A 27117-nucleotide genomic window follows, 5' to 3' on the forward strand; every position below is an offset into this window, starting at 1 on the left:
CTCATACGATGAAGATCAAGGGAAATCACCGTGCGAATGGGAGGTAGCGTCCTGCCAGTTGCGCTCTTTATAATTCCTTCTCCCCAGACTGCCCAATTTCCGGGCATCGAGCCGTTAGTCTACAGGGCGCGGGGCATTTGATAACTGCGTATTTTTGTCCTCAAGGAATCCTGGCTTCGATTCCGGACCCTAAAAAATATCAGCAGCAACAAGGAATTTGTTTTAACTAGAAATGGCAGATCCGCAGGGAGATCAGTCACTAGAAAAATAATGGGAAGTAGCACTTCTATATGCCGTGTGACTTTTGAAAGAGCTGAGCCAACGAGATTTTTTGTTTTATTTTTATACTTTACCGTGTGGGTCATTTGAATAGCTCGATTGTTCATAGCCTGCATAACAGGCGTAAAATAGGGGAGGGGGTAGTAGGAGTGAGTCAATCTAGGCTAGAATGTTTACTACTTGGGACATTTTTTCCTATTTTTTTTTTTTTTTTTTACAAAATGCTAATGTTGAGGAGTTATAGCCGTGGTGGGGGATAGGCGCTACTGAAACTTTGACTTATCAACGTGGTTAGTACTTCAACTATGGAATAATGCATGCATTGCCCACAAAACTGAGCCTATGTAAAAAAGAAAGTGATGCCGCTGTTCATTTTAAACAGTTAATCACACGTTATGTTTCTTACAATTTGCAGGAAACAGCATGCATACTTTTCGGAGGCTCCGAGACCCAGGATAATGACAGTCTAAGCATTAACTAAAGCTCCCCTTCTTCAATATTTAGAACAATTTAAAAACATCAAGAACTACAGCTACAGATCTGAATTTTGAGCTGATACCAAGTTTTCAATATCGATAAGTTGTTCCTTTGTGGCACATGCCTGTGCCTTTTCTTACAATCGCTTATTGAATATTTTCTCCCCAGATTTTAGTCAAGAACACACACCTAATATAAGGGCAGACTGTGTGCAGATGGCTGTATACGAATTTCAGGCGAATTTCACTCCCAGGCTCCTGATGAAGAAAGTGCCAGCGCGGACTAAGTGTTGCGTGACAACATGTACACAAACTGGTCGTAAACCGGTAAATAGTGCTACGCAGTTTGATCAGAAGCTAGCAGCAAAACAGCCTTGAAACCTTACAGAAAAATTGGAATTGCAAAACCGTTAGTACTGAGATTGAATGATGGCAACGCTCGGCCTTACGGAGGAACAAAAGTTAAAGGTAATTTTTCTTTTATGTCGTTAACGTTTGTATTCAAGAAAGACGAATATTAATCACCTCTCACGCACAATTTTAAACGTTTCGAAAACCGATCGATTTTATTCATTGTTGTCTTGGGACCAGGAACAATTTAAATTGTATGGGTCTCATGATTTAAGACTGTCCTTGGCGTGGACTGTTACGGTTAGTTGATAAGCATTTATTCTGCTGACCTCAAAGAGCTTTAAAGCGCGGACTAAGTGACGATACACACATTTAATTAATTCGCGTTAAATTCATGTACCTTAATTTACGTCATTGTTAATTAAAATCACGCTATTTTCCAGCATTGCTATTTTACGACACCTTTATTTCCGGAAAAGTTATGTTTAACCGACATTTACTTCTCGGTCAAAGCTGCAGGAATGGAATAACAGAGGCAGTGGAAAGCACAAGGATGGGATGTATTTCATCCCTGGAATATTAGGGCCTGTTTACATGATTCCGGAATGACTTTCATTCTGGAACGAAACTCGTTCCGGAATGAAGTTCGTTCTGCATTTACATGACAGAGTCGACCGGTTCAACCAAAGGCATTTTCACGTGCGTGGTTTTCGCGCGAGATCAAAACAAGGTGGCGCATGTTTCGCGCGAGATCAAAACAAGATGGCGCATGTTTCGCACAGACATGTTTTGTGACCATGAATGGCCGTATCTGCAATTTTAACGAGTAATTTGACCATAAAGCGGCTTCTTTGGGCTAAACAGTAAATTCTATTACGTTTTTTCGCTCTGAATTTAAACTGCCCAGTCCATATGCGGTTTCACGAGTTGCAGTTTCATCTCGGAACGAAATTCGTTCTGTGTTTACATGATACCAGAATGAAATGTCATTCCAGAACGAAACTTTCATTCCGGAATGAAAACCGGAATAAACTCATTCCAGAATGACTTGACTTTCGTCTCGGTATCATGTAAACAGATACAGAGAAATGTATGGGGATGGAATGAACTCGTTCCGGAATGAAAGTCATTCCGGAATCATGTAAACAGGCCCTTAGTCACTATAGGTGGTTTTCACTGTCACGCCAATGTCACGCCGCGAAAAAATAAATCCAATCATGTTGTAGAACACTACTGTAAAATTTTCGTACAGATTTTTCAATAAGCGCCGCATTTTAGGCGCGAAAAAATTAATAAGCGCTTTGTCGGGTAAATACGGTAAGTCATTCACGATGACTGAACGGCTTAATCGTGCGATATCCGAGCTTTGGCCGGCTTTATACAGTCCCACGTCTCTCTCCTCCGCAGAGGCCTCTTTCGTGTTTCGTACTAGCTGGGAAATGGGGAGAGGTGAAAAGTAAGCGCGCGGAGCCTGGAAAGAATCGAAACGAAAGTGCGCGGGGGCACTGGAAAGGGAAAAGGAAAGGCGCTTCGCCCTTCCCGTCGTTCCATGTGCTCCTCACATTTGCCATTTTTCGAGTTTTTCGCCTTCCCCCACTAAAAGAGCCTCTGCGGAGGAGAGAGGTCCCACGTCCTCTCTTATTGACCCTTCAACATTTGCCATTGTTTTTTATGCTGATAGTAAGGATTTTTACATGATGTCTCTTTTAAATAGTACGAGAAAGACGGTTATCTGGTCATAGAGAACGTGTTTGATGCTGCCAAAGTGAAGGAGCTTTCTGAAGCCGCGGAAGAGTTTGTTCAAAGGTACTTTGACACAAGAACCGGGGGGGGGGGTACTCAGAAAAGTTTTATACGGGGAGGCTCCGCCCCAAGTTCTAACCCTTTACCCTTTTATATACCATTTTTGACAGAAATTGTACCCTTTTCTTATACCTTTAACTGAAAAAAGGTACCCCTTTCATATACCTAAGAGACATGGCGTGGACTTAAAATAGGACGTTTTCTTGTCATTTTTATGTAGCGCTAAATAATACAGCCATAAATTGCGTCTGTTCGAAATATTTTAATTAAAGGCCCTTTTAAATAGCCTAATGACAGATTTTCATACCCTTTCATACACTTAAACTCGTGAAATCCCTTCCCTTTTATATACCTGAAGCCTGAAAAAGGTACCCCTTTCGGGCGGAGCCTCCCCGTATAGGCCATTATAGGGAGTACCCCCCCCCCCCCGGGCACAAGAAGCTAAAGAATTAATCGTAGGCAAGAGAATATGAAGATGTACAGTCGAAGCTCTCGTAAGCGGACACCCTTGGGACGCGAAAAAAGTGTCCGTAACTGGAGCTGGCCGCTTACGAGAATGGTTCCCTTCAGCGGACACTAGAGATGTAGGGGATAGATGGCCGCTTACGGGAGCTTGCCCAGCGAAATGTAACGTAACCGAACGCGGATGACGACAAAACGAACACTGAATTATGGTACTGTAATCACAACGGCGATGTGAAGTTTATTGATAAAAACAAAACCGGTTAGCTCAGTGGTAGAGCGCCGGACTGTCGTGCGGGAGGTCTCGGGTTCGACTCCCAGACCGGACCAACACTCAGGGTCTTAAAATAACTGAGGAGAATGTGCTGCCTTTGTAATTACATCTGCAAATGGTTAGACATTCTAGTCTTCTCGGATAAGGACGATAAACCGTAGGCCCCGTCTCCTGCATCTTCAGTGTTATAATCAGCAGGGGACGTTAAAGAACCTACACACTCATCGCAAAGAGTAGGGCATGAAGTTCCCGGTGTTGTGGTCTGTTCTATTCCATGGGTTGGGTGGTGGGGTGAGATCATACACATGGACGGATAGCGGCTGCCATAGGCGCCTTATATGCTGATGTCCGGTCTCATCCCATAGATTCGAATTGTGAAGCGCATTGATCACGAGCTTTGTAAATGCGCTATATAAGCACCCAAATCATCATCATCACAGAGGTTGTTAATAGGACTTTCTTTGGGGAGTCCGCTTACGGGAGCTTAAAAACAAAGAAAAAGTGCAAGTCGTGATCTCTAGAAGTGTCCGCGGCCGCTTACGGGAATGTCCGCTTATAATTACGAGAATGTAAAAATACAGAGTTTGTATGGGAGTTAAAACGGGGTTTCAAACAAGGCGGCCGTAAGTAGAGCTGTCCGCTTACGAGACTGTCCGTTAAGAGAGCTTCGACTGTATTATCGTTTCGTTAGAGACAACGCAACTGGCAGTTTCTATAGGAATCGACATATCCATTATTAAGAAAGGCACAATGGTTTACGTTTAGTCTTCTTTTTCATTTTACATCTCCGCATTTGAACAAACCAAAGGTCCCTACCGTTGGCCCGGGTTGTTGGTGGGGTGGGGGGGGGGGGGGGGAGAGGTATGGCCACTGCAGGAATTGACTGATTTATAATGGTCGACTCGCATCGGTGTTAATACTGTAAGTTTTCTTTTCATTTGAACAGGAGTGCCACCATGACGAAATGCGACGGAAATTTTGACCTTGAGTGGGAAGACAATTCGTCCAAGCCACGTTTAAAACGCGTTCACTTGCCTTCAACGATTCATCCTCTCTTTGAAGAAATACACCATGACAAAAAACTGTTGGACATAATATGTGACCTGGTAAGCTAGTGGGTTCTCAAACTTCCTAATGAGTCATAAGCTAGTCTGACAAGTCTGATCTTTGTCCTGCCCAAAAATAGACTAATAATAGGCGAATAATTCGAGAATAAAAATGACTAATAAAAGACCGATCACAACTGACCAATTACTGCTGACAAACTTAAAGTGAGTATTACAGCCAATAACATCACGACTAAAGTGACCAATCAGCATCAAAGGATCAGACTTTATAACATCACCGACTGACAACAACGTTTCAACTGACTCTGAAGATGACTTCCGCTCAAGCTATCGAGACGCCAGTAGGCTTTTATAGATTGTGCTAGCATAATTTTTGGCATAATTGGAGCTAAAAAGCATAATTTGTGAAACGAGCACTGCCACGGCATAATTAGCAATTTTTAGCACTTTTTGGAGCATAAATTGTAGTAAATATGGTGTACTTTCTACAGAAATAAATGAAATTTAGGTAGTTTGTTCTTGCAATGCGTGTTTTAGCTATACAATTGTGATTGTTAAGTCGTTGGAGGCATTTTACAAACGGTTTAGAGATGCGAGCAGCTAATTTGGACAGCTGACGGCCGTGATAAACTGCCATAAACACAAATAAATTTACAACAACAGTTTATTTAAAAAACATCATAATTGTTATTGCGCACCTCTATGTATAGAATCTACGTCATTTTGTGAGCATAATTTCGGAAATCAGAAGCATAATTTGGGAATTCTGGCATAATTTTTGCATAATTTGGCAAAATTTTGAGCACTGCTAGTAGCATAATATGCCACTTTTAGGAGCACAATCTATAAAAGCCTAGACGCCAGTCACCAACAACAGTTTTTCAGAACTATTCTCACTCGGACAATCACACTATACGAACTTCTGATGGTCCTGGGCTCAATGCATTGACTATATAACTACGTTCTCTGTGTTCCTTTACACCCACCCTTCGGGTTTGGTTTACGTCCTGCTGACTGGAGCATAGTACCATTTCTTGTCAACGAGCGTTTTCAAGTCCTCCGGGTTCAGTTGAACTTGAAAAACTGTTTGCCTTGTTTTTCAGATCGGCCCCTCCATCCGTTATATTCAACACGACTGTTTGTTCCTGTACAAGCCAGAAGGTGGTGGTAGTCCAATCAAATGGCACCAAGACTGGGCTTTCTGGCCCCACACTAATCAAAGTCTTGTGACTGGTTTCCTGTCCATTGACGACTCCACGCGCGAAAATGGTACGTAAAAGAACGAAGTTGATTTTTTATTATAAATACGAAGAGCATATGCATAAAGAACTCACCTTCGCTTCAAAGAGGGCGCCTGATGAAAGTCATGAAAAGATGAAAACTTCGATCCCTGCGAGGTCTGAAATTGATAGACTCAGATATGGATCGGCTTGCAGATAATTGTGCTTGCATTTCATCGCACATTTCATGAAAGCCCAGCGCTCTAATTGGTTCAAAAAAGTTGTAAATTGGTTTTCCTGCACATTTTTTCGCACTTGGTACAGGTGTATGATAAATATTTTATTATTTTGATCAAAAGAGGATAAACTCCTCGGCCCCTCTTTCTCCGACCTCTTGGTTTTATGACAGCCATTGCAGAGTCTGATAAATAAAGCGTTCTTTACGAATCTATCTGCATTTAACTCTATGCAGCTGTAGTCCTCCACCAACCTCGTTTCCAGGGCTTTTCCAAGGGAAAAGCCCTGGGAACGAGGTTGGTCCTCCACTGTACCATTGCAGTAGCGAATCCAGACCTTCAGGTAAGTGGGGTCCGATCATCCAGACCCTGGAGAAAGAGGGAGCCCCCGCTCTCGAAAATAATTTTTCTCGGCTCTTGGGGCCTCAGTTTTGCTTTAAAATAAGTTGGGGTCCCACCCCCCGGGTTTATCGACCTTTGTAATATAATAACAGCAAGGATTACAAAATCAATTGTTATTCAATTATATCTTCTTTGTTGTTAAAGGTTGCCTACAAGTTATACCAGGAAGCCACAAAGGTCCACTATATAATCACCACATCGGGGAGAAATTTGCTTCAGAAATCAACGACGCGTCCTTCGACCCCAGTCGTGCTGTTCATTTGGAGGTCCCCGCAGGGGGCATTTCTTTTCACCATCCATTTACTGTGCACGGTGCAGCACCGAACCAATCAAATGCCCCGAAACGTTTCATTGGATTCTCCTTTGGTGCGACAGATGCGTGGCCTCTCATTGGTGTTGTTGGGAAAGAAAATGAAGTTTGGGGCCCAGTGGACTGGGACCGATATTGTTCGACGGTGGTACGAGGCAAAGCAAGCAAGTTTCCCCGGATGGAATCCATTCCAGTTTTGCTTCCGGTTCCATTTACATCGGAAAGTAGGGATCTTTTCTTTTCAGATCAAAGCAAGTCGATTCACGGACTCCCTACCTAATTACTGATAAACAAACAAATATTAGATTAACGAATTTACTTGACTTGAATAAACGCCGTGGCGTTTATTAAATTTTTAGCGGTTTTCGATGCGGGGTTACGTTTATTCAATGACAGCGGAAGGGGGGCGCTTAAAATCTTTATTTCAACAATTACGGTAAATCATTTGTAAATATTACGTAAAACAGAAACACAATTAAAGTTTTAATGTCTCGCTTTATTGCTGAAATAGTATTGTGGCCACTTCGACCTCCAAGGATGGTGCAGACTACCGAGTTGTACCGTACCTGTTTTTTTTTTTTCTTTTAATCCTCGAGAAAGCACTGCATTCTTCTGATTGGGTGCGGCGTTTATTCGAGGGCGGCGTTTATTGGTAATTTTACTTCCATCTGTGGCGTTTATTCCAAGGGAGGCGCTTAATAAGAAACTTGAACGTGTTTTAGTTCTTTTTTCGGATGGTGTAAAGCTAGCTAAAATCAATTGTAGCCCAGAACTTTTTACTGTAGAACGTATAGAGGTTATAGCCATGCGTCGTTATGTATTAACTGCGTCATACATGTACATTCACATCTGTATTATGGAGCTACGTCACAGAATTTATGAAACTGACAGCTGTCCGCTTAATAAAGGGTGTGCATTAGTTTCGTCTTATAACACAATATTTGACTGTATTTTACATCATCCTGGGATTTTGCTATGTTGGATCCAGTACTGAAAAATGAAGGAGCATCGATGATGGGGATGGACAAGGGCTATCGATAATAAGGAGCTCCTTCGAATTTTTGCTCGTTGTTCGAAGTATGTCAATAGCGACCTTCAGATTGGACTACGAGTACGAGATTGAGTACGAGTACAAGTTTTCAAACCAAATTCGTGTGCCTCCTATAATCACTTATCACACCAATATTATCCCTAACGATTATTCATGTGTTAGTCAGCAATAGGGAAGAGTTATAGTTTGGGGGATACAACTGTGTCGAAATTCCAAAGTCGTACTCGTACTCAATCTCGTACTCGTAGACAAATCTGAAGGTCGCTAAATCTCTCCCAGCTGGAAGAGAGAGAGACCCTGGGAACGAGGTTGTCCCAGCTGTAGCCTGAAATTCAGGCTATCCCAGCTGTAACTATTCTCAACTTTGGTACTACTGTGACTAAGAAACAGGTTTTTAAGGTTTCATTGATTTAAAGGTTCTTTTTATGCGCATCACGAAAAAGATTCATATATTACCGGCAGTGTGTATTTCCTGGTATAGAGTAGTAAGGACATCTCACGAACATCAGCAAAGCCGAAAGGGAAGCTATCAAATATTTGGCGAAGGACGATTCAATTGTCATCCTGCCAGCAGACAAAGGGCGCACTACCGTCATTCTTAACAAACAAGATTACCACACCAAGGTGAAGGCTTTACTAGACGACACCAACACGTATGAGAAACTGACATCCAACCCAACTGGTTTTATCAAAAACAAGCTCATTCAAACCTTGAGAAATTGGCGCAAAGAAGGAAAAATCCCTGGCTATCTGTATAACCAGCTCTACCCCACAGCGGAAAATGTTCCAAAGTTCTACGGCCTGCCCAAGATTCACAAGAAGGACGCCCCGTTACGACCAATAGTCTCCAGCATTGGTAGCGTGATGTACGACACTGCCAAGTTCCTTGCTAAGATTATGAAACCTCTTGTTGGCCTCAACGGTCATCACATCGTCAACAGTGAAGACTTTGTCAACAAGATTGCAGAGCTTGAGGTACCTCCTGGACAGAAACTCGTTTCATACGATGTTTCTGCACTGTTTACTAGCATCCCGATTAATGAAGCCATCTCAGTTACCAAAGCGAAACTGGAAGGTGACAGTAGCCTGCCGGATAGATGCCCTCTGGATATCACACAATTATCCACATTACTTGAGATGTGCCTTTCGAGTACCTACTTCACATACCAGCATGAATTCTACAAACAGAAACAAGGAGCTGCGATGGGGTCCCCAATTTCTCCCATAGTGGCTAATCTCTACATGGAACAGTTTGAGAGTAGAGCACTGAACACCGCCCCGACCCCGCCAACTATGTGGTACCGATATGTTGACGACACGATGGCCAAGATTCACGAACATGCTGTCGATTCTTTCTCTGATCACTTGAACTCGATTGATCAGCACATCCAGTTCACTTCGGAACAAGAAAAGGAGGGTAAAATCCCGTTCCTTGACACCTGTGTACACGTAAACCAAGATGGTTCTACCAAGATCTCCGTGTACCGTAAACCTACGCACACGGATCAGTACCTGAACTTCCACTCAAATCATCATCTTCAACACAAAAGAGCTGTAGTTAACACCCTGATGCTGCGAGCCCAGACCTTGGTTACCGAGGACGAGGACAAAACAAGAGAAGCCCAACACGTGAAACAAGCTTTGAAAGTAAACAACTACCCAGATTGGATGCTAACAATACCGCATTCCAAGTCTGGAACTAAAGAGCCCGAAAACGAGAAGAAAATCTACCCTTCAGCGCCATACATCAAAGGAATTTCTTAACGCCTTCAAAGAGCGTTTAAGTCACACGAGGTCACACTTATTCATAAACCCGTAAATTCCCTGAGGTCGCAATTGGTACATGTCAAAGACAAAACGTCCAATCTAAAGAAATGCGGAACTGTGTACCAGGTTCAATGTGAACAGTGCAACAAGGAGTACGTTGGCGAAACGTCCCGTTTACTGGAAACCAGAATGAAAGAACATCAGTCGAGGAACTCGTCAGCCATTCATGAACATTGTTGACTGGAGGGCCACTCGGTAGACACAAGCAAGACAAAAGTGTTAGCCACCGAAATCAACACCTTTAAACGCCGGGTAAAAGAGGCCATTGAGATAAAACTCAGAAAACCTTTGTTAAATAGAGACAATGGGTTTGAATTAGCTCCAATTTATGACAGAATTTTAACTCCCCCGAGGCAGTGAAATGTCTTCTTAACATTCATCTTAAAAAACACCACCTCAGTGACTGATGAAGTCTGGATGATATCAGACGAAATATTTCACGCTTTTAAATTTTATTTGCGCTCCGAGTTTGAAAACATTTTAAACCCTTTTAACTATGTTGAACATGTGTTACTCGACTTAGTTAAAGGAACTATGTCACGTATTTTAGCCAAGTTTTAGCATGGGAAATGGCCAACAAATTCAGTGAAAAATAAAAATAACTGCTTAAAACCGTGAAGGAACATTTCAATAACACAGCAAATACCAAAGAAGGTACGTACAAATGGCCAACGGCGAAGAAGATTGAAACGGATTGCGATATCGGTTTTTGAAATAATGTTGGGCTGAACAGTTTTCAAAGTTAATCTTGTTTCGTTGTGACTTAACATTATATCGCCCGGGAGACACATTTTGTTGTAATGAAGCTATGGTTTTGTCTTTTAGATTCATAGAAGTAATTTCTTTGCAGACATTAAGTTTCATACCGAGTATTTAGCAAAATTTAATAAAATAAACTTAACTCAGCCGTGACACAGTCCCTTGAATTAGATACATACAATAGTGCACTTTTAAGCCTGGTTCTCATATGATCGTCCCGATCGTCTCTGTCGCTTCTGTCGCTTCAAAAAGTTTGCTTGCTCCAATCACCTCAGACTTTGCAAACGACAGAAGCGACAGAGACGCCCGGGGGGGGGGGGTACTCCCTATAATGGCCTATACGGGGAGGCTCCGCCCGAAAGGGGTACCTTTTTCAGGCTTCAGGTATATAAAAGGGTAGGGATTTCACGAGTTTAAGTATATGAAAGGGTATGGAAATCTGTCATTTGGCTATTTAAAAGGGCCTTTTATTAAAATATTTCGAACAGACGCAATTTATGGCTGTATTATTTTAATTTATTAAGCGCTGCATAAAAATGACAAGAAAACGTCCTATTTTAAGTACACGCCATGTCTCTTAGGTATATGAAAGGGGTACCTTTTTCAGTTAAAGGTATACGAAAGGGGTACAATTTCTGTCAAAAATGGTATATAAAAGGGTAAGGGGTTAGAACTTGGGGCGGAGCCTCCCCGTATAAAACTTTTTTGAGTGCCCCCCGGGCAGAGACGATCGGGGCGATCATATAAGAACCAGCCTTTAGTAGACAGCAGTACGAGTAAACGATTAACTGACGAGTACGACTTTTCAAACAGTCGAAACAGAGCGATTTTGCCTTCGATTATCACGCTTTATAACAAAACAAAGTAGACTTGGGAGGTCTTGGGATCTTGTCGAGAGTCGATGGTTGTATTGTTTTCCTTCCTATAGTCACGGCAGTTAATCTTTCATTTCTTCGAATCCTTTCTGCTCTACTTTTTCGTTCTCAATGAAGTTCGTTCCCCAGTGGATTAATGTGTGCGCAAAGCTGACTCTGGAAGGGGATGGAAGAGAGAGAACTGGGGGGAGGGATTGATGCTAAATCTCGGGGGGGGGGGGGGGCACTCCCATACATGAGCTATATAGGTATGTGCCGCTGTGAAGGGTATGGTTTTCAAGTAGTTTAGTCTGGGATAGGGTATAGAAATCAGAGAGTTTTGGTCTAGAAAAGGGTAGCATTTGCCGGGAAACCGATCGACGGTATGACGAATATAGTCCAGAAACTCGGAAGAGGAAGAGGCTTTCCTAAACGTAAATAAAATCATCGCGGCATCGTTGTTCACAGATGGTTTTCCATTAAAACACTGATAATGATACAGTTCTAACAAAATGCAAGTCTGGGATAGGGTAGGGATTTTCAGTGTCTAGTCTAGTATAGGGTTGCAAAAATCAGCTGAACATGGTCTGGTATAGGGTAAGGGCTTCAAATTCCCAGCGGCACACCCCCACCCCCCCCCCGGGTGCTAAATGTTTCGGAAATGTTTCAAATGTTTCAATGCCGGAACATTTTTGCGAGATAATCGTCCCTTCAAGACATTTCTTTGTGAAACTATTTAGGATCCAAAGATTTTAAATTTTTCTGTGAGCTTTACATGTAATTCTATCGTTAAACACTTAACAAAATTGAAATATTATGCAAAAAATACGTTACTAATTCTATTAAAATGCAGATTATGCGACTCTAAACTGGAAGCTATTGAAGCCACAAATTGAACACTTCAGTAGGCAGTTTTTTGTTACAGATTTACAATATTTTTTAAACTGAAAGTGAGACGCATAACTTTGTCTGGTATTTTGTAAAATATGGGCAAAATATATTGAAAAGTTACTTACAAAAACAAGAGCAGTTGATCATCCTTTTGAGAAGTTTTGAAGACAAATGCGATATGTGCCGTGTTTTGGCCCGGAGCCTAGGTTCTAATCACGAAAACGAGGTAAAGATAAACAAATAATTGTAACTATGGAAACTGAACGAGACGCCAGAAGTCAAAGAAGATGGCGGTGGGTGATGGAGGCGGTGAGGCGGTTGAACAGCTAATAAATACAGCTTCTGCTTTGGGAAGCACGACTATTGACCTTAGTAAGAAAAGATTAACACAAGTCCCACCAGAAGTTCTAAATCTACAACAACTTGAGGTACATTTTACTTTCTTTTCTGACAAATTCTTTTTATTAACGATTTCAAACGAGAATATCGTTTTAATACGTTTTACCACATATTGTCCTGGGAGATAAATCAAGTGTCTTATCAATATTTCTTCCGTGTCTTAGCGTGTTTGTTTTTCTACTGTTTACAGTTTTTGTATTTGGAGGGAAATGCCATTTCTTCATTGCCAGAAGAGCTGTTCGATTGCCTGCCAAATTTGAGATGGCTCGATCTAAGAAACAATCGCATAACAGAGATTCCTCCCATCATTGGAAAACACAGGTTTGATAACTAGCCTCTAGATCTTTAGTTTGTGTTATTCCAGTTAACTAAAGCCATTGACAGCTAGCTCGATCGAAAAAAGCGTTAAATGAGAAGCGAGCTAGCATGAATTTACACGGATGTGTTTCACAAACTTGATGTCAAAGACATCATAGGTTGAACAAAGTTCGATAATACATGTACATCTAATGCACCTATCAATGTTAAGCTGCTGGGGGGGGGGGGGGCATAGGCCGGGCATTTGAACTTATCTGAGACTTTCTGATCAAATGCCCAACCCCAGGGCATGTGTGGATGTTCAAAAGAGTCACTTAACTTCAATAAAATGTTGTAAGAAAGTCCATTAAAACGGTCAAAAGTCCCCACTATGGGCAGATACTTGCTGTCAAGTCCCCCGCCTATGTCCGGCCTCCCCCCCCCCCCCAGGGGCTTAACATTGATGTGCATAAATCATACATTATTTATTTAGGTACCCAATAAATCCTAAACTTTTAACAATAAAAGGCTTAAAGTATTGGAAGTAGGTCGACCTTGGGAAGAAGTGACTTTTTGAAAATAAGACAAGAATATACGCCTCTATTCATGCAGAAATTCAGTATTGAGTAGGAAAAATTCACTTTGACACTGATGAGGTACAAGCCCCTTTCTGGCTTGGATCCACCAGCAATGATCGATATCGATGTACCATGAATTTACAAATATTAGTGCTGATAGTTTTTTTAGACAGGCAAACATTAAAATTCATCTTGCCGAGAAAAGGTGTGCTGCCTTCTCTTCTCTGCAGACTCTGCAGACTTTAGTAGCAAATGTGTTTAATTTTGCCCCTTTTTTCTCCAACAGAAATTTGAGAAATCTATTGCTTGAGGGGAACACTATAGAATCACTTCCTTTAGAATTAGGTAAGAATACATGTAAGTTAGAATCATATCATGACTATTTGCATATCTAGGAGTATTGTATTTGGGCTTAATTTCACTTCATGGAACTACTAGTCATGTCTCATTAACTCCCAAGGGAATACTTTACGCTGTGGGTGACAAATATGTCACTCCACGGAAATGGATGGCAAGTGTTTGCAATAAAAAGTTGTCAACCCTTAGAAGGAAGGGTTTCAATTTTGGGTCGAAAAAACATCAAGTAAGACCATTGCTCGTCTTTCTGATGAAAAATGCCGATCCGTTTTGGGAAAAGTTTACTTTTGGGTCGTTATTGAGAAGCATTTTACCCGGGTGAACTGAACTTCAATGCCTTTATGTGCAGGCTATTTATAAATTAAGACTATTACATGTCATTTGGGCAATGCGACAACTTCCAGATACTCATTGTTTAGTGGTATCATGCAGCTCAAGCAACAGTGAAGGGATAATTTGCCACTTTGGGTGATGGATTATTTCACTCCTAGAAAATACAAGCGTGTGTAACCTTATTATAGGAAATTAATGATACATGTTATTAATACGAATTTCAAAAATTCATGTTAATTTTATTTATGTTGTTATATAAGCATCTAATCAGAACTTTTCTTAAATTTGCGGTAATTTTATTACGCGTAAATTTTGTTTGCATTGTTAAAATGCTTCGTTATATTCCTGTAATAAGGAATATCATTAAAAGGCACTGCACGTCGTGTCGTTGGGAAGGACTTGGTGGCTTGGTGGGCAAATAAAATACTACTGCTTTCCGTACCTCATTCCCCAAATAACAAAACTTTTCCTTTAATTTACAAATTCTTAGTCTTAAGTGTTGGCCGTCTTCTCACCCTTTACCCCACTTTAACAAATTTCTTTGCTTCTAAAATCCTGTAGCTTGGAGCTCTGTTTCTTGTTTAAACTCAGAATCATTTTGACTTTGTTAATATATTTTTCAACATTCTGTCTAATGTATAGGCCTGCTAAAGAGTTTATCAGGGCTCAATCTCTCCAACAACCCACTAGAGTTTCCTCCTTCAGTCATTGTAGAGAAAGGCACACAGGTAAATTTTTCTTTAAATTGTTAATTAAGTTATATACCTTTATTGATCAATACACCATATTGCTGGTTTTCACTGTCACGCAATCAAAACATAAATTCTAAACCATTCAACTACAGAAGCTATGAATTTCAAATATTATAGATGACAAATAGATAAACAATTTCTCCAAGTTTCAGGTCTGCGCGGTGTACCATTCTCAAGTTATTGGCCGAACCTTTCCACGCAAATTTATAAAGCTTAGTATGGAGATGCCATAACTGTGTCCTTCCGAGGGACACAAATATGGCCGCCATGATGTCAGAGAAACCATCTGGAACTCAATTCTGTTTACAACAGCGGCAATCTTTGGCATATGAGCTAGCACAGTTTCACATAAACACCACTTATTATATCTGAAATGCTCATTCTACTGAAAATGGAAAGGAAAGGCCTTTTTTCAAACAAAACAGCTTTGTCACGGCACTCGGCTAGATATTACATACGGCAGAGAACTCAAATATTCATAATGCTCTGTTTAAAAAACGAATGACACTATCGATCTGGAAATTTGCAAAAAAAATATATTTTTAGTTTATCTTACGTCTTATGACAACAAAAATTTAGTAGGCCTAGTGAATTTTGATTTCAGAATTTTATGTCGTAACATGAAAACCAAGAATTAGTAAAAAATACAATGAACACTGAGTTGTTAATTCAGATTATACTGAAGTTAATAAAATTTTCAATGTTTTATTCTTTTGTAGGAAGTACTTAAATTTCTTAGAGAGCAGTATTTATTACAACTTCAAGAGAGTGGAGCAGTCCTGGTAGAAGGTGCAGTATTATTTCTCTGTTTTCATACTCGAGTTCATAACAATTACACACATTTGCATTCTTTCCTCTTCTACATGTAAAGTTGTTCATCTGTGTTCTTCAATTTTGCCTCCCTCACTCCAATTCCCAAAAATGATCCACATCTATATGCCCCTCACAATATCAGGGATTTCATTAACTAAAGATTTAATGTGGGAGAGAGCAATAATAATATTATAAGAGGCTGAAAGAAAACATCTCCCATTTATTGGAAGTTGCATGAATTTTGGCTGACTTTTCACAGTGGATGAATGAAGACCCACCCAGAGCTCTGTTGGGTGCTAGGTCTTATAATTTTGGCAGCCCACTGTCAAGCAGAGAAGGGTCTTTTTAATATGGTTTTAATATACTACAAATTCTCAAGACTAACATAAAAGAAATGTGCGACACTTCGGAAGGAGAATTGATCTTATATTTCAAATTTGGAACAAAGAGGGTTAATAAAATGTGGACATAAGTAAAACTGAAACCAAAAAGTAATTAACGGTACTTTTTAATCACTGTACCCAAAAGAATATCGTAAGCCAGTGTAAAGTGCAGAAAGTCACTGATATCACAGATTGTTGTACTTGAAGTTTGCATCTGATTGGCAAAAAACGGTTAAGAAATGCACTTGTATCTGATTGGTTTCATAGACATGTACATGTTAGGTGAAAGTTGCAGCATGACATTGGTCAAAAACCTAAGCAAACATGACATTATCACTACTTTCAATGGTCAGTCAAAAGCCACTTAGTGCATGTCTTATTATGTCTACATGTATTTATGGCTTGTTATTTATTTTAAATTTGTAACACATGAATTCCTCTCCCAGAACATCCGGAATCTTCGTCAAGTGAGGAGTTACTGTTTGCTACACCACAAGATAGAGAAGCTGCATGTAAGTCCAACTGTTATAATAATAATAATGAATAATTCAGTATACTTAAAAAATCTTTGTTGTCAGGTTAGTACGGTCATTTTAGAGTTTGTCCACATTGCTTTTGGTACATACAACATACATACATAAACTTCATTTATGCTCGAATTTCAGAGTAGCTTGACAAGCTAAAATTTCCTGAGAACAAAATATTAGATAACGAAAAATTAAAATAACAAAAAATTAAAATTGTTGGTCTTTCAATCTTGGAATTTTGGAATGCTAAATCAGAAAAATATTTGTTTATATGAGGTAATATACAAACATGTAGTCTCAAGAACTTGGTGTATCATCAAATTATTTTCTTTTATCTATCAAGAATCTTGAGACAACTCATCCAGTTGCCTCCTATGCAGTCGTTTTTTGGTTCGATTGTGTTTTTGAATGCGTGAAACACAATCGCCTCTTAACACGACTGCATGGGAGGTTAACCATCCAGTAGAACAAAAAAATAAAACATGTTAGGTATTTAATCGAGAATTAGCATACAGGCAGTACATGTAGTTATGTTACATGTGATCCTGTCTATCACATTCTTGCCAATCACTGTGTAAGTAGTTTAAACAAGAAACATTGTCTGCCATATGTAATAAACAACTACTAATAAGTAAATTAACTTGTAACATGCTCGTTTGAAACACTTCCTTGTGTGTAGTCTTGTGTAAACATTAATCTGGTTTAGAGTGGAGGGTAGACGCAAATTTAAAAGTGGATATCGCTCTTAGAAGCTTGCACTTCCAGTGTGTTTGCTGTCAAGCTTAACTTTTTAAAAAACCTTTTTGTGCACAAAATGTACACGAGCGACAGATACAAAAAGTAACAGAAAAGATATAAAATTTCAAAAGTTAAAAGATAAGAAAATCGTGTTTTTTCCTACTTCAGATAAATTATTACTCAGGTCACGGAAAATTCTATGATTTTATGAGCAAATTCTATGATCAAACAATCATAAGAGGGGAGTCTAAAGAGTTACTGATATCCACTTTTAAATCTGCGTTTCAGGGGAACAAGCCCAAGAGGAAGAGGTTGAAAATGAGAGAAATGTAAAAGTGGAAAGATTTAAACTGCCTCCAATTATCCAAGCGGCGGCGAGACCGAAAAACCGCCCTGTTGACGAATCAGAAGGCTTCCTTAGAGGGCAGAAAGCTAGAAAATTTGAGCAGGAAAAACCCTCTCGAAGTTTTGAGCAGAAATCTCCAGTGAGAACGGTTAAACACGAAGTAAGGGCACCGAGAAAGGACGTATCGTTTCACAGTTCCGAGAAAAAAGATGGTAAAGTTCAACTGGAACCTCTAGAGAGGGTTCGGCGAAAAAGTGAACGGTCACAAAAGAGCTTGGAAGCTTCGGACAAGAGTTTAGAACTGGATAAAGATTTATACATTGTGGATACTAACAAGGATGGGAGAAAAGCCAAGAACGAAAAAACCAAAAGAAGAAGACGACGAACCAAAACTGAAAGCCCTCAGAAGATTTCCCTCGCAGTGGAAAGGTCTGCAAGTTATGATGATACAGTTGTGCCTTCGTCGGGAGAAAACGTAGAAAGCTTGAAGGAATATAACTCTTTCCAAATCCAAGAAACCACGTCGCTTAGGAACGAAAATGCTTGTAGTGAGACTAAAATTAAAAATCCCGAGTATTCAAAAGTTCATGAATTTAACAGTAAAGGGTTAGGGGCGCTGGCTATAAGTGAAGGCGACATGGTGGCCATTAAAGTGCCCGAGAAGCTCTACATCAAAGGACAGCCTTGCCTTGGTAAAGTCACCACATTAGCAGATCACCAGGGATTACTCACAGTGCATTATTACACGGGTAGTTACCAGGGCCGTTGGAGGCCCATGATGAGTCGTACCAGTCCTTATCTTAGAAAAGTGGCCGCAGCTGATGTTCTGTGTAAGTTCAAGATGACATCTGATGGACGAATGTCACCCATCACTCAGAAAAAGTTGAGGACGGTTGTTGATGACAAGCGAGATGAAAGCAGTGGCGCAAAATGAACAGGAGTATCAAGAATTGATGATTCGCAAAGGAGTACTCCGCTTGAAAGGGTAACAAGGCCACTTATAGAAAAAGCCTATTTGCGGAGAAACATCTTGGAGATACAAGATTCTGCTTAATGTGGAGAGAATGGTGAAAGTCGTTTCAGGATTTATTTTATAATCATACATTTATGCAACATTTACTCAAAGCCTAATGACTTACAGCTTAACAACAGGAGGGAATCCACTAAATAACTTGTTATTCTCACAAAACTATATCAAAACATACTTTATGTACATATTTACTTATAACGAAGAGGATTTGTTTTTGGACTCAGTTTGAGGAGAATGAAATTCGAGAATGTACAGAAACGCTCTTTTTTATTTTCCTTGTTTTGTTCTAGTTACAGTAGCGCCTCTGACATCACCACGAAGGTCCATTGAGTTAAAGAATTACATCTTCCAAAGAATTATATTTTAAGTGATTTTAACGGGTGGAAAATAGGTTGAACAAGTATAGTATATTTTACTAATTACACGCTGGAAAATATGAACTTTGTAGATCAGACGGAAGATATAAGAATAGATATTTTATTAACTGTAAGCTATAAAACAGACTCTTTTAAAATATATATGATCGGTAGTTTTTTTAAAGAAATCCATGTAAATATCTCTGACCTGAGAAATAGAAGTATTTTAATAATGAAGCATACTTTATACAATAGAAAACTAAATTTATTAAATGCAACACGATTGTCATAGTGTGCAATGTTTTATAATGGGGTATAAGTGTAAATTATTAATGACTGTTGCAGCACATCTTTTAGTATCGAAACCAGTCGTATGGAAAACCCTTCCAGGTGAGACGTCACATCACACGATTTTGTGTGTTAACAAAACTTGTTCCTTGGGCCTTTATTAACCCATCCACTGTGGGAACGAGTTCGGTTATTAAGGCGTTAAAATTGAACCCTTGAACACACTTGTACAGAAGAACCACTATACCACCAAATAAAATATGGAGTTTTACTTAAATTTGGACATGGCGTGCAATGCATGCCGTTGAACAAGGTGTGTGCATGAAGCGTGGTTGTAGCTTTAGATGATATTTTTGGAATTATAAATGTACACGACTTTTCATTAATTTCGTTTTATTTTGCAAAAATGAAAAGCAACCGTTAGCACTTAATGGGGTAGCAGGAGTAATTTCTTACGTGCCCCTTTCGACTTCAAGGAACTCCCTTCGAATTGTTTTCACAGTATTGTGTAACCCCTCACTCTCAAGTCTTCAAGTAAGGTCACATGTGTATCAGGGCCACTTGAAACGATGATAACGAGTAACAAGCACTAATGTAGCCGATGCTTAACACCGATTTCTGTCTTAAGCATTTAGTATAACTGCATCTCCTTTATAGTATTTCTTATCCACTGCTGATTTGCTGAACATGCCATCATATACACTACCTGGATTAGAGCTTTCTGTGTTCTGCAACTGGAGGGAAGTTTTTATTTTCAATACTTCACTCCCGTAGTATTGCACAGAAAGCCGCAAAAACAACGAAAATTTTCTTTCATATGCCCCTTTGAAAGTTCCAGTAAAATGATCACAAACGCTTCTCGTTTAACTGAAACGTGTCCTTTCTATTTTTGCGCCATGTCGTGACTTATCGCTTCCGCATACATCCCACAACCCCTTTAAAGTTGCTTCAACGAGGAACTAACGATCAAAACGTCAGGTGTGTAAATAATTAACCAAGTGTAGTGTGCCCTGTAGTGCAGTACAAGGCACACTATGTTTGGGTATTATTTATCACTACATATTTTGCCAGAAGGGCTAATTCTACATTTAAAAAAGATGGAGTGTTCATGATTGCCTTTAGACTTGATTCTCCGCACTCTCTGATTGGCTCAAAACTATGTTTTATCAGGCAGAGTAAAGGAAACATTTCACGGTAGATCGAATAATTGTTTTTGCTGAATAGTTAAGCTACATTTAAATCGAGGAAACCTCGAAATAAGACGTAAAAGGTTAGAAAGGAAAGAATATATTTTGCATCAGGTGAATAAAATGATAGTAATGTTTTAAAATACCACAATTTGAAGTACAGTACCACCTGAAATCATGTGCACATCGGCCGCGGGTTTTACAGTGTAACCGCTAGTGATTATTTACACGTGTTTAAACGTGAGTCACGCAATCCATAGCCTGTGTTACAGATGAACTAAACCCTGGTATAGTCCGTCTGCTAACCAGCGACAAAACGCTTGTTCCGCCCCCGCGTGTTACCCGGGGTTTCTATAATAGCCTCTGATTAACTCTTGCGTATGCTCATTCTTTCTTGCGCTGTGATTGGTTGAGTGAATCTCGTGGAACTATTGTCACGCTTTCGATGCATACCAGATACAAAATGTACCTTCCTAGCTCCAAAAAGCATATAAAGATGGCAGAAGGGTAGATGACAGAATTGTAGAAAGCCACTGTGATAAAGAACTCGATTTTAAAAATGGTGAAAAATGTATAACCGCTTAATTTTGATTTTAGACAAAAAGAATCCCACGTCAACCCGCCGAAGGAAAAGTAAGACCGACTCGAAGCAGCTTCCCGCACCAATCAACACGCCGGTAACATTCCATCCCCCTCCCTCACGGTCAGACGTGGTACGAAGGGAATATGACAGGCAGAGGATGGACCTGCAGTCAAGCAGCGGACTGTCAGCGGATACACGAAGTAGAGAATTAACAGGAGCTGGTAGGTCCGCTCCCAGGCAAAAGAAAACCAGCCCTAAATCGGAAAGGTATGGAGAATTTTTTTGACAAATTTTCTTTCCTCTGGTGATGGTGGTGTTTCAGTTTGCAAAATTTGTTGTCTGCGGATGTAATAGCCAGCGTAGCTTAGCGTTCTAGTCAGTCGGGGAGAGCGAGAAATTGCTCGCGCGCGCGATTTCTCGATCTCCCCGACTGACTAGAACGCCAAGCTACGCTGGCTACGGATGTAATGGAGGTAGTCCGCAGCAGAGGGAGCAATTTTCAGCCAAAATTCTTTATCGGGACTTCAACTGATGTATGTAAGGCGAGAGTTCACTGTATTTATTGATTTTATTGTTTTGTTTATCTATACAGGAACATCTGGTTTAGGTTGCAATCTAGTTTGATTAGAGTCATGTCTAATAACAGTGTTGTTTTTCTTTTTCATTTAAGTTCCAGGTCAGCTCGGTTCCAGTACGACGCCGGCGCGGCGACTCCAAGATTCCCGGATTATGAGGCCCGATTGGCCGATCAACAGGAAATGGCAATTTTAGCTGTGATGAACGAAAAAGAAGCATTGATATTACAGAAAAGAAAGTAAGTTGGGACAACTGAGAGAATGCTAAACATAATGAAGCAAAATATAAAGTGCAGTTGATTGTCTATAATGTGTTCTGCTGCATTTAGTGATTTTTAAAACGTTCCAGTTCCAAGGGCCGTTTAGTTTTAGAGAGGGAAACGCTATGGTAGGCTATTAAGCGCAATACCTTCGCGTTGAACTATTCTGTAAACAGTTCGGCACACGCTTATGTTTAAAGATGATTTCCAGTCCGTACTGCGCAATCTCCGCCTGCAATGTTTGTGAGTCTCACAAACAGAAGAATGTTTACTAGCAAAAATAAAAATTCCGGGACAAAACTTACCTTTTTCTTCATTCTTAACGCCAGATATCCTTGCAAAACAATAATTACGAGTAAAAGAAGCTCGACGGTATTTCAAACGGACGTTTTAGCTCAACGTGAATTCTTGAACGAAACGATCCGTAATGGCGAGCTAAAAAACTTCATGTACGCTATCACCGAAGTGTAACGTTTCAACGAATTCAAAACAAAAATGAAAACAAACCCTGAGTCTGCGCAGTACGGACTGGAAATCATCTTTAAGTTTGGTTTTGCGCATATAATACTGATATAGGTAAATAACTTTGAACCAACGTGGAAAAGGAATATGGTGCATAGAGGGATCGATTTCACAATAGAAAACGACCTGGCAACCATTGGACCTATTGTCTTCTGAAAGTACACGTCCTCTTCTTCTTGTAGAGATAAACAGGCTCTAGATGACTGGAGGGACCGAACCAAACTTCTTCGTCAACAAAAACAACAACTTGCTGCCATGAAAGGCTCCATGCCTGGTGAGTTCTTCGTAGTTTTTCAACTGACTAAATCCGTTCTTGTTTCAAACAGATGTCACGTGTTCACTAAATAGCTAGTTTGTGAATTAAAGTGTCTGTTTAGAGCTTTTCAAACGAAACTTAAACGGAGTTTCTGGCCTTTTAATGGCAAAATTGTTGTTATTGACTCTTTTGCAGTGGAGGTAAAAGCGCCTTATGGAACTGAAAAATCGGCCAAGGAAGAGGAGAAGGTGAGTTCTTACTGACAAGCGAATTAGCATTTCGTAATGATCCCTCCAAAGCATTCAGTAAAACCCAAAACCAAATTTACCACATAAGCAGAGGAGAGGGGGGGGGGGGGGGGGTGGGGGCACCACTGCACATAAGCAATATCCACAATCGCAAACAGTACAACTGACTACCGCAATCAGACCTCCAGTTAGTCAGTATGCACCTGATTGGTCGAGAAGAGCAATGTTTGATTCCATTGGTCGACGCATGTTGCTTCATTGTTTTCAACTCAGTGAAGGTTAAAGCCATAGAAAGTAATTTAAACCTGTTCGACACTGTTTCCTAGCTTAAATAATATGTTGTCGGTCTTGTTTTTTTTTTTTCAGACTCCTCAAGGCTACGCCAAACAACTGAAGGAACTTTTAGAAGAAAAGGATGGAAAAGGAGCGGCAAGAAGGTTATAGAAATACTTATAAATATGTTATAAGTTTGGGTTGCACTTGGACTAAGACAGAAGGAGGTTTTGGAACCTTCCAAAAGTAAGCGCATCCCTTTCTTAACGAGAGGATAAAAATAGTCCATAAAGCATTAAAACGTTTGGAACATTTCTCGGTCTAATACTTTTATAGCTCTTTCGAGGTTTTCCGATATAAACCGCGCTTGTTTTCCAGTCTGTCAGAGTAAAAAGGGGTTTGACTTTGGTTTTGAATCATTTTACGGTAATTAACTATTTGTCGTAGAAATCGTTTGACCGAGTTAAGGGAAACTGTACACTTGGAGTAATGTTCTCTTTTATTTTATCTTAGGGCTTTAGGAGATCGCGAGTTGGAGACAAGAATCAAAGTGCACATGGAAAAATTAAAAGAACATCGCAATAAAACGTACGGATCAATACAAGAAGAGCTGGAGTCAGCCAGAAGGAACTTGGATATGGTGAGTATAACTTACATTGTATCACTAACCTTACAGTGCGAATCGTTGAACCAAAAGTGACATATTTTTCACACTTATCGCCCTGTTACTTCAAGAATGTTATTTTTTTTTTCGCTGGTTCGTGGTTATAGTAGGCCTTTTGCACGAATTGGCCACGTAATCGTGTTAATTGCGACAAATGGTTAAAACGAATGATGTACGGGCCCTTCCTCTGGGGCCCTTTTTGATTCTTTTATTGAAACGCGGCCGAATTCGAATGAACGAGAGGGACTGGTTATGAGTGAGAAGCGCAAGGACCGATGGGAGAATAGAATATGTAGATTCTCTTCGACGAAAACTGACTTAAAATCCGCCGCCCACATTTTATAGCTTTTGCATACGTCATTAAAATTTTGTTCGTATAAAACTAGAAGTCTATGTGCTCATAATCATACCTACAAAGATGTGTTTCATACAAAAATGCCGTCCATACCTTATTTCAAATTCTGTGTCATTTCGTCCTTTGAAGTTTTCATCCATTCCTAGTGAAAATTGCATCATTTTCCAAAGTACCTTTTTCCAGGGTAATATCGATACTTGGAGACTATTGTCAATGTTCAGTATATGTGGTAGATATTTCCAAAATATCCTTCAAACAATGTTCATCCGCCAGTCCGCTTTGAACTAAAGGAGTGGGAAAATGTAAATGAGCTAGTTTGCTGTATGCACGAGGTTTACGTCCGACTTTAGGGCACGTGCAAATTTCACGATACATTGGGTATCTTTTGTTTTTTTTCGACCCGTTTATTGAAAACAAAAGCAATAGCTCCGGAAAAAAAAATATTCAGAGATGGGATGGGGGTGTTACAGACGGGATGTAGGGGGGGGGGGGGAGCGGGCATTGTTCATTCAAGGTCGATTCAAGGGAGTTAAAGCCCGCACAAATGCTGCGCCTTTGCGCACAATAGTTTCAATCGATGTGGCTACACCCTGCAGCATTTCCTGCTACATTGCTGACGCGGCCATCAAGCAAGTTATTTTGAACCAAAATGCTAGGGCAGTTATGCTTTCAGATGAGGAAATTCGCAAAAAGAAAGAGATCGTTGCGATTGGGTAAGCAATCAGGAATAGCCAGAAGACAGGAAAATCGTCGTACTCTATTCTGCACTACGTGCGCAATGTTGCAGCTAGTCAACACAACTTGAAAATGTTTCGTGCAAAAGTGCAGAAGTAAAAAGCCATTCTATTTTTTGCGCTCAACAATTTCAGGGGTACACAAACGGTGCAAATCGGTCAGACATTTCGTGCAACGTTGAACTGTATGCCCTGACCTTTAATCGTTTCGTTTTGATCGCATTCAGGAATATAATAGGCACGTTATTGGCCCTGTATTCTGAAAATATGTCACATATATTCACCTCACGCAGTTGAATATATACCGCCTGCTCGATCGTTCACGCTCAATTTTCCCTTGGTGATCAGTTCGTGTATTCGCTTAACTTGAATGCTGGATACTGTATCAATATTTTAAGAAGAAATTGGATACTAATCATTGGATGTTTTGTTGCAGGCTCGTCAGCATCAGCGAGAAGTAAACGACAGAAAAGAGTTAGAATATCGCTTGAGAGCCTTCACTGGTGACGAAGTGACGTCATCCCAATGGGGCGCAAAGACGAAGCCGAAAAATGCTCCTAAATGAATACGAGCTGCTGAAAGTCATGTACATACCACTTTAATTTATAATTTTTTGCAGAGTGAAAAAAAATAGTGTTTAGATTAATATATGAAATATTAAACGTTATCAGGAGCCCATAAGTGAAGGAGAAAAGAAAAATGTTGCAGATTTAATTTGCCAAAATGACATATTTATATGTTTCGAAATAGTGTTTTTTTAAGTTGATTCACTTGTACCTATTCTTAATTCACAGATTTTTTAATAAGGATTTAAAAGTAATCTAAAATCTATTGCACCAAAAGTGATTTTTTCAGAGTTAAATTTTGATTAAGGACTATGGTACTAGCTGTTAAAAAAGAAGATTGTTACCACATTGTTGTAAAAGTGACTTTATTTAAATAATTCACTGACATTTCAAATAAAGTTGTATATACATTTGACTTCTGGCTAACGTTATTTACACTAAAGGAAAAGAAGAAATGAGATGTACACTCAATGTTCATTCACAGCCTTATTGGGTTTGGTCACGCAACATTCCCCTCCAGTAACGGCCGTTAGTAAAGAGAAGCGTTACGTGACAGTTTAAACAACAACCGACTGCGAATAAGACCATTAAAAATCCCTGACAAAAGTATTTTACTATACAACAGAACCCTTGCAGTGAATAAATTATATACAGAATGTTATCACGCCTTTGAGAAGAAACAACTTTAAATATAGACAAAGAAAGGTAACTATATACAGTCATTTTCAACATGGTGAAGTTTAAACGTCGACCTACAGTCGCTCGCCTCTAATGATTTTCCATTGGAGTACAGTAGTTTGATTGACGGCAGCTAAGCCAACCGATGGTCAACGTTTGAACTACTTGGTTCGCAATAGCGAAGCCCGCGAGTGACGTCATGACTCAGACAAGACTCAGCCAAACAAACCAGAATGGCGGACGATTTCCTGAAACACTTTCTTAAACAGACAGTGTTCCTAAGACACTTTGTTAAAACGAAAACTTCGCCTAGATTCCTTCTATTCCTCTCAGAACACGCTAATGTTTTCTGAGCCTCATGGGGGTATATTCATTTGCATTCTATTTTCAGACCTCGCGCGCTTCGCTATTGGCGCCTATCAAGCCGCAAACAATGCAGCAAATCAATTAGAACTCAAGTGTTAAAACTTCCCAAGAGATTTGTAAGTAAGTTTTTTTGTCAAATTAAGGTGAATTAAAAAAGGCACAATCAGGCAGCTTTACTGTTTTTAAAAGACTGGCTGTGTAAATCGACATAAAGTTGCGAAGTACTAAATTGACAGTGTCCAAATAGCGTGGAAAAGTAGCTAAATTGATTTCCTGCAATGTTCACAATTTCCTTCAAATCAAACTGGAAAAGATTAAGACAGTGCTAGATTTCGAACGATAAACTGTAGACGAAGATGTGCCTTCCATTACGCATCCAGAAAACGTAAAG

At 39.9% G+C, this 27117-nt stretch overlaps 3 protein-coding genes across 5 annotated transcripts; all 3 read left to right on the forward strand.

Moving 5' to 3' along the window:
- The first annotated feature begins 1063 nt into the window (after positions 1-1063).
- On the forward strand, positions 1064-7800 carry LOC144643342 (putative alpha-ketoglutarate-dependent hypophosphite dioxygenase). Of its 2 annotated transcripts, XM_078502556.1 has the most exons (5): positions 1064-1223; positions 2821-2912; positions 4592-4751; positions 5816-5981; positions 6715-7800. In XM_078502556.1, the coding sequence occupies exons 1-5, from the start codon at positions 1182-1184 to the stop codon at positions 7158-7160; spliced, it is 906 nt and encodes a 301-aa protein (XP_078358682.1). In that variant the 5' UTR covers positions 1064-1181; the 3' UTR covers positions 7161-7800. The 2 variants fall into 2 exon arrangements, with proteins under 2 accessions (XP_078358682.1, XP_078358683.1); XM_078502557.1 differs by lacking the exon at positions 2821-2912 and having other exon boundaries at positions 1088-1223.
- Positions 7737-9695, forward strand: LOC144642188 (uncharacterized). The gene is made up of 2 exons (XM_078501172.1): positions 7737-7789; positions 8441-9695. Exons 1-2 carry the CDS (start codon positions 7737-7739, stop codon positions 9693-9695), a joined length of 1308 nt encoding a protein of 435 aa, XP_078357298.1.
- A 2815-nt stretch (positions 9696-12510) lies between these two features.
- LOC144643314 (uncharacterized) lies at positions 12511-26097 on the forward strand. Of its 2 annotated transcripts, XM_078502518.1 has the most exons (13): positions 12516-12690; positions 12852-12982; positions 13823-13881; positions 14869-14954; positions 15698-15767; positions 16621-16686; positions 21244-21496; positions 21900-22043; positions 22769-22860; positions 23038-23090; positions 23457-23527; positions 23877-24003; positions 25553-26097. In XM_078502518.1, the coding sequence occupies exons 1-13, from the start codon at positions 12550-12552 to the stop codon at positions 25679-25681; spliced, it is 1422 nt and encodes a 473-aa protein (XP_078358644.1). In that variant the 5' UTR covers positions 12516-12549; the 3' UTR covers positions 25682-26097. The 2 variants fall into 2 exon arrangements, with proteins under 2 accessions (XP_078358643.1, XP_078358644.1); XM_078502517.1 differs by lacking the exons at positions 21244-21496; positions 21900-22043; positions 22769-22860; ... (2 more) ...; positions 23877-24003; positions 25553-26097 and adding an exon at positions 17728-19460 and having other exon boundaries at positions 12511-12690.
- The last annotated feature ends 1020 nt before the right edge of the window (positions 26098-27117 follow it).

The sequence above is a fragment of the Oculina patagonica genome, chromosome 2 (assembly GCF_052425735.1).
Source record: "Oculina patagonica isolate OP01 chromosome 2, crgOcupat, whole genome shotgun sequence".
Taxonomy (NCBI): domain Eukaryota; kingdom Metazoa; phylum Cnidaria; class Anthozoa; order Scleractinia; family Oculinidae; genus Oculina; species Oculina patagonica.

Bases quoted from the DNA above. Each gene is read 5' to 3' on its own strand.
- LOC144643342 (XM_078502556.1), top strand. From the start codon at position 1,182: ATGATGGCAACGCTCGGCCTTACGGAGGAACAAAAGTTAAAG. The intron at 2,913-4,591 runs GTACTTTGACAC...TCATTTGAACAG, and splicing joins GCGGAAGAGTTTGTTCAAAG to GAGTGCCACCATGACGAAAT. The intron at 4,752-5,815 runs GTAAGCTAGTGG...CTTGTTTTTCAG, and splicing joins TGGACATAATATGTGACCTG to ATCGGCCCCTCCATCCGTTA.
- LOC144642188 (XM_078501172.1), top strand. From the start codon at position 7,737: ATGGAGCTACGTCACAGAATTTATGAAACTGACAGCTGTCCGCTTAAT. The intron at 7,790-8,440 runs GTGTGCATTAGT...CACGAACATCAG, and splicing joins AGCTGTCCGCTTAATAAAGG to CAAAGCCGAAAGGGAAGCTA.
- LOC144643314 (XM_078502517.1), top strand. From the start codon at position 12,550: ATGGCGGTGGGTGATGGAGGCGGTGAGGCGGTTGAACAGCTAATAAAT. The intron at 14,955-15,697 runs GTAAATTTTTCT...ATTCTTTTGTAG, and splicing joins TTGTAGAGAAAGGCACACAG to GAAGTACTTAAATTTCTTAG. The intron at 16,687-17,727 runs GTAAGTCCAACT...TCTGCGTTTCAG, and splicing joins ACAAGATAGAGAAGCTGCAT to GGGAACAAGCCCAAGAGGAA.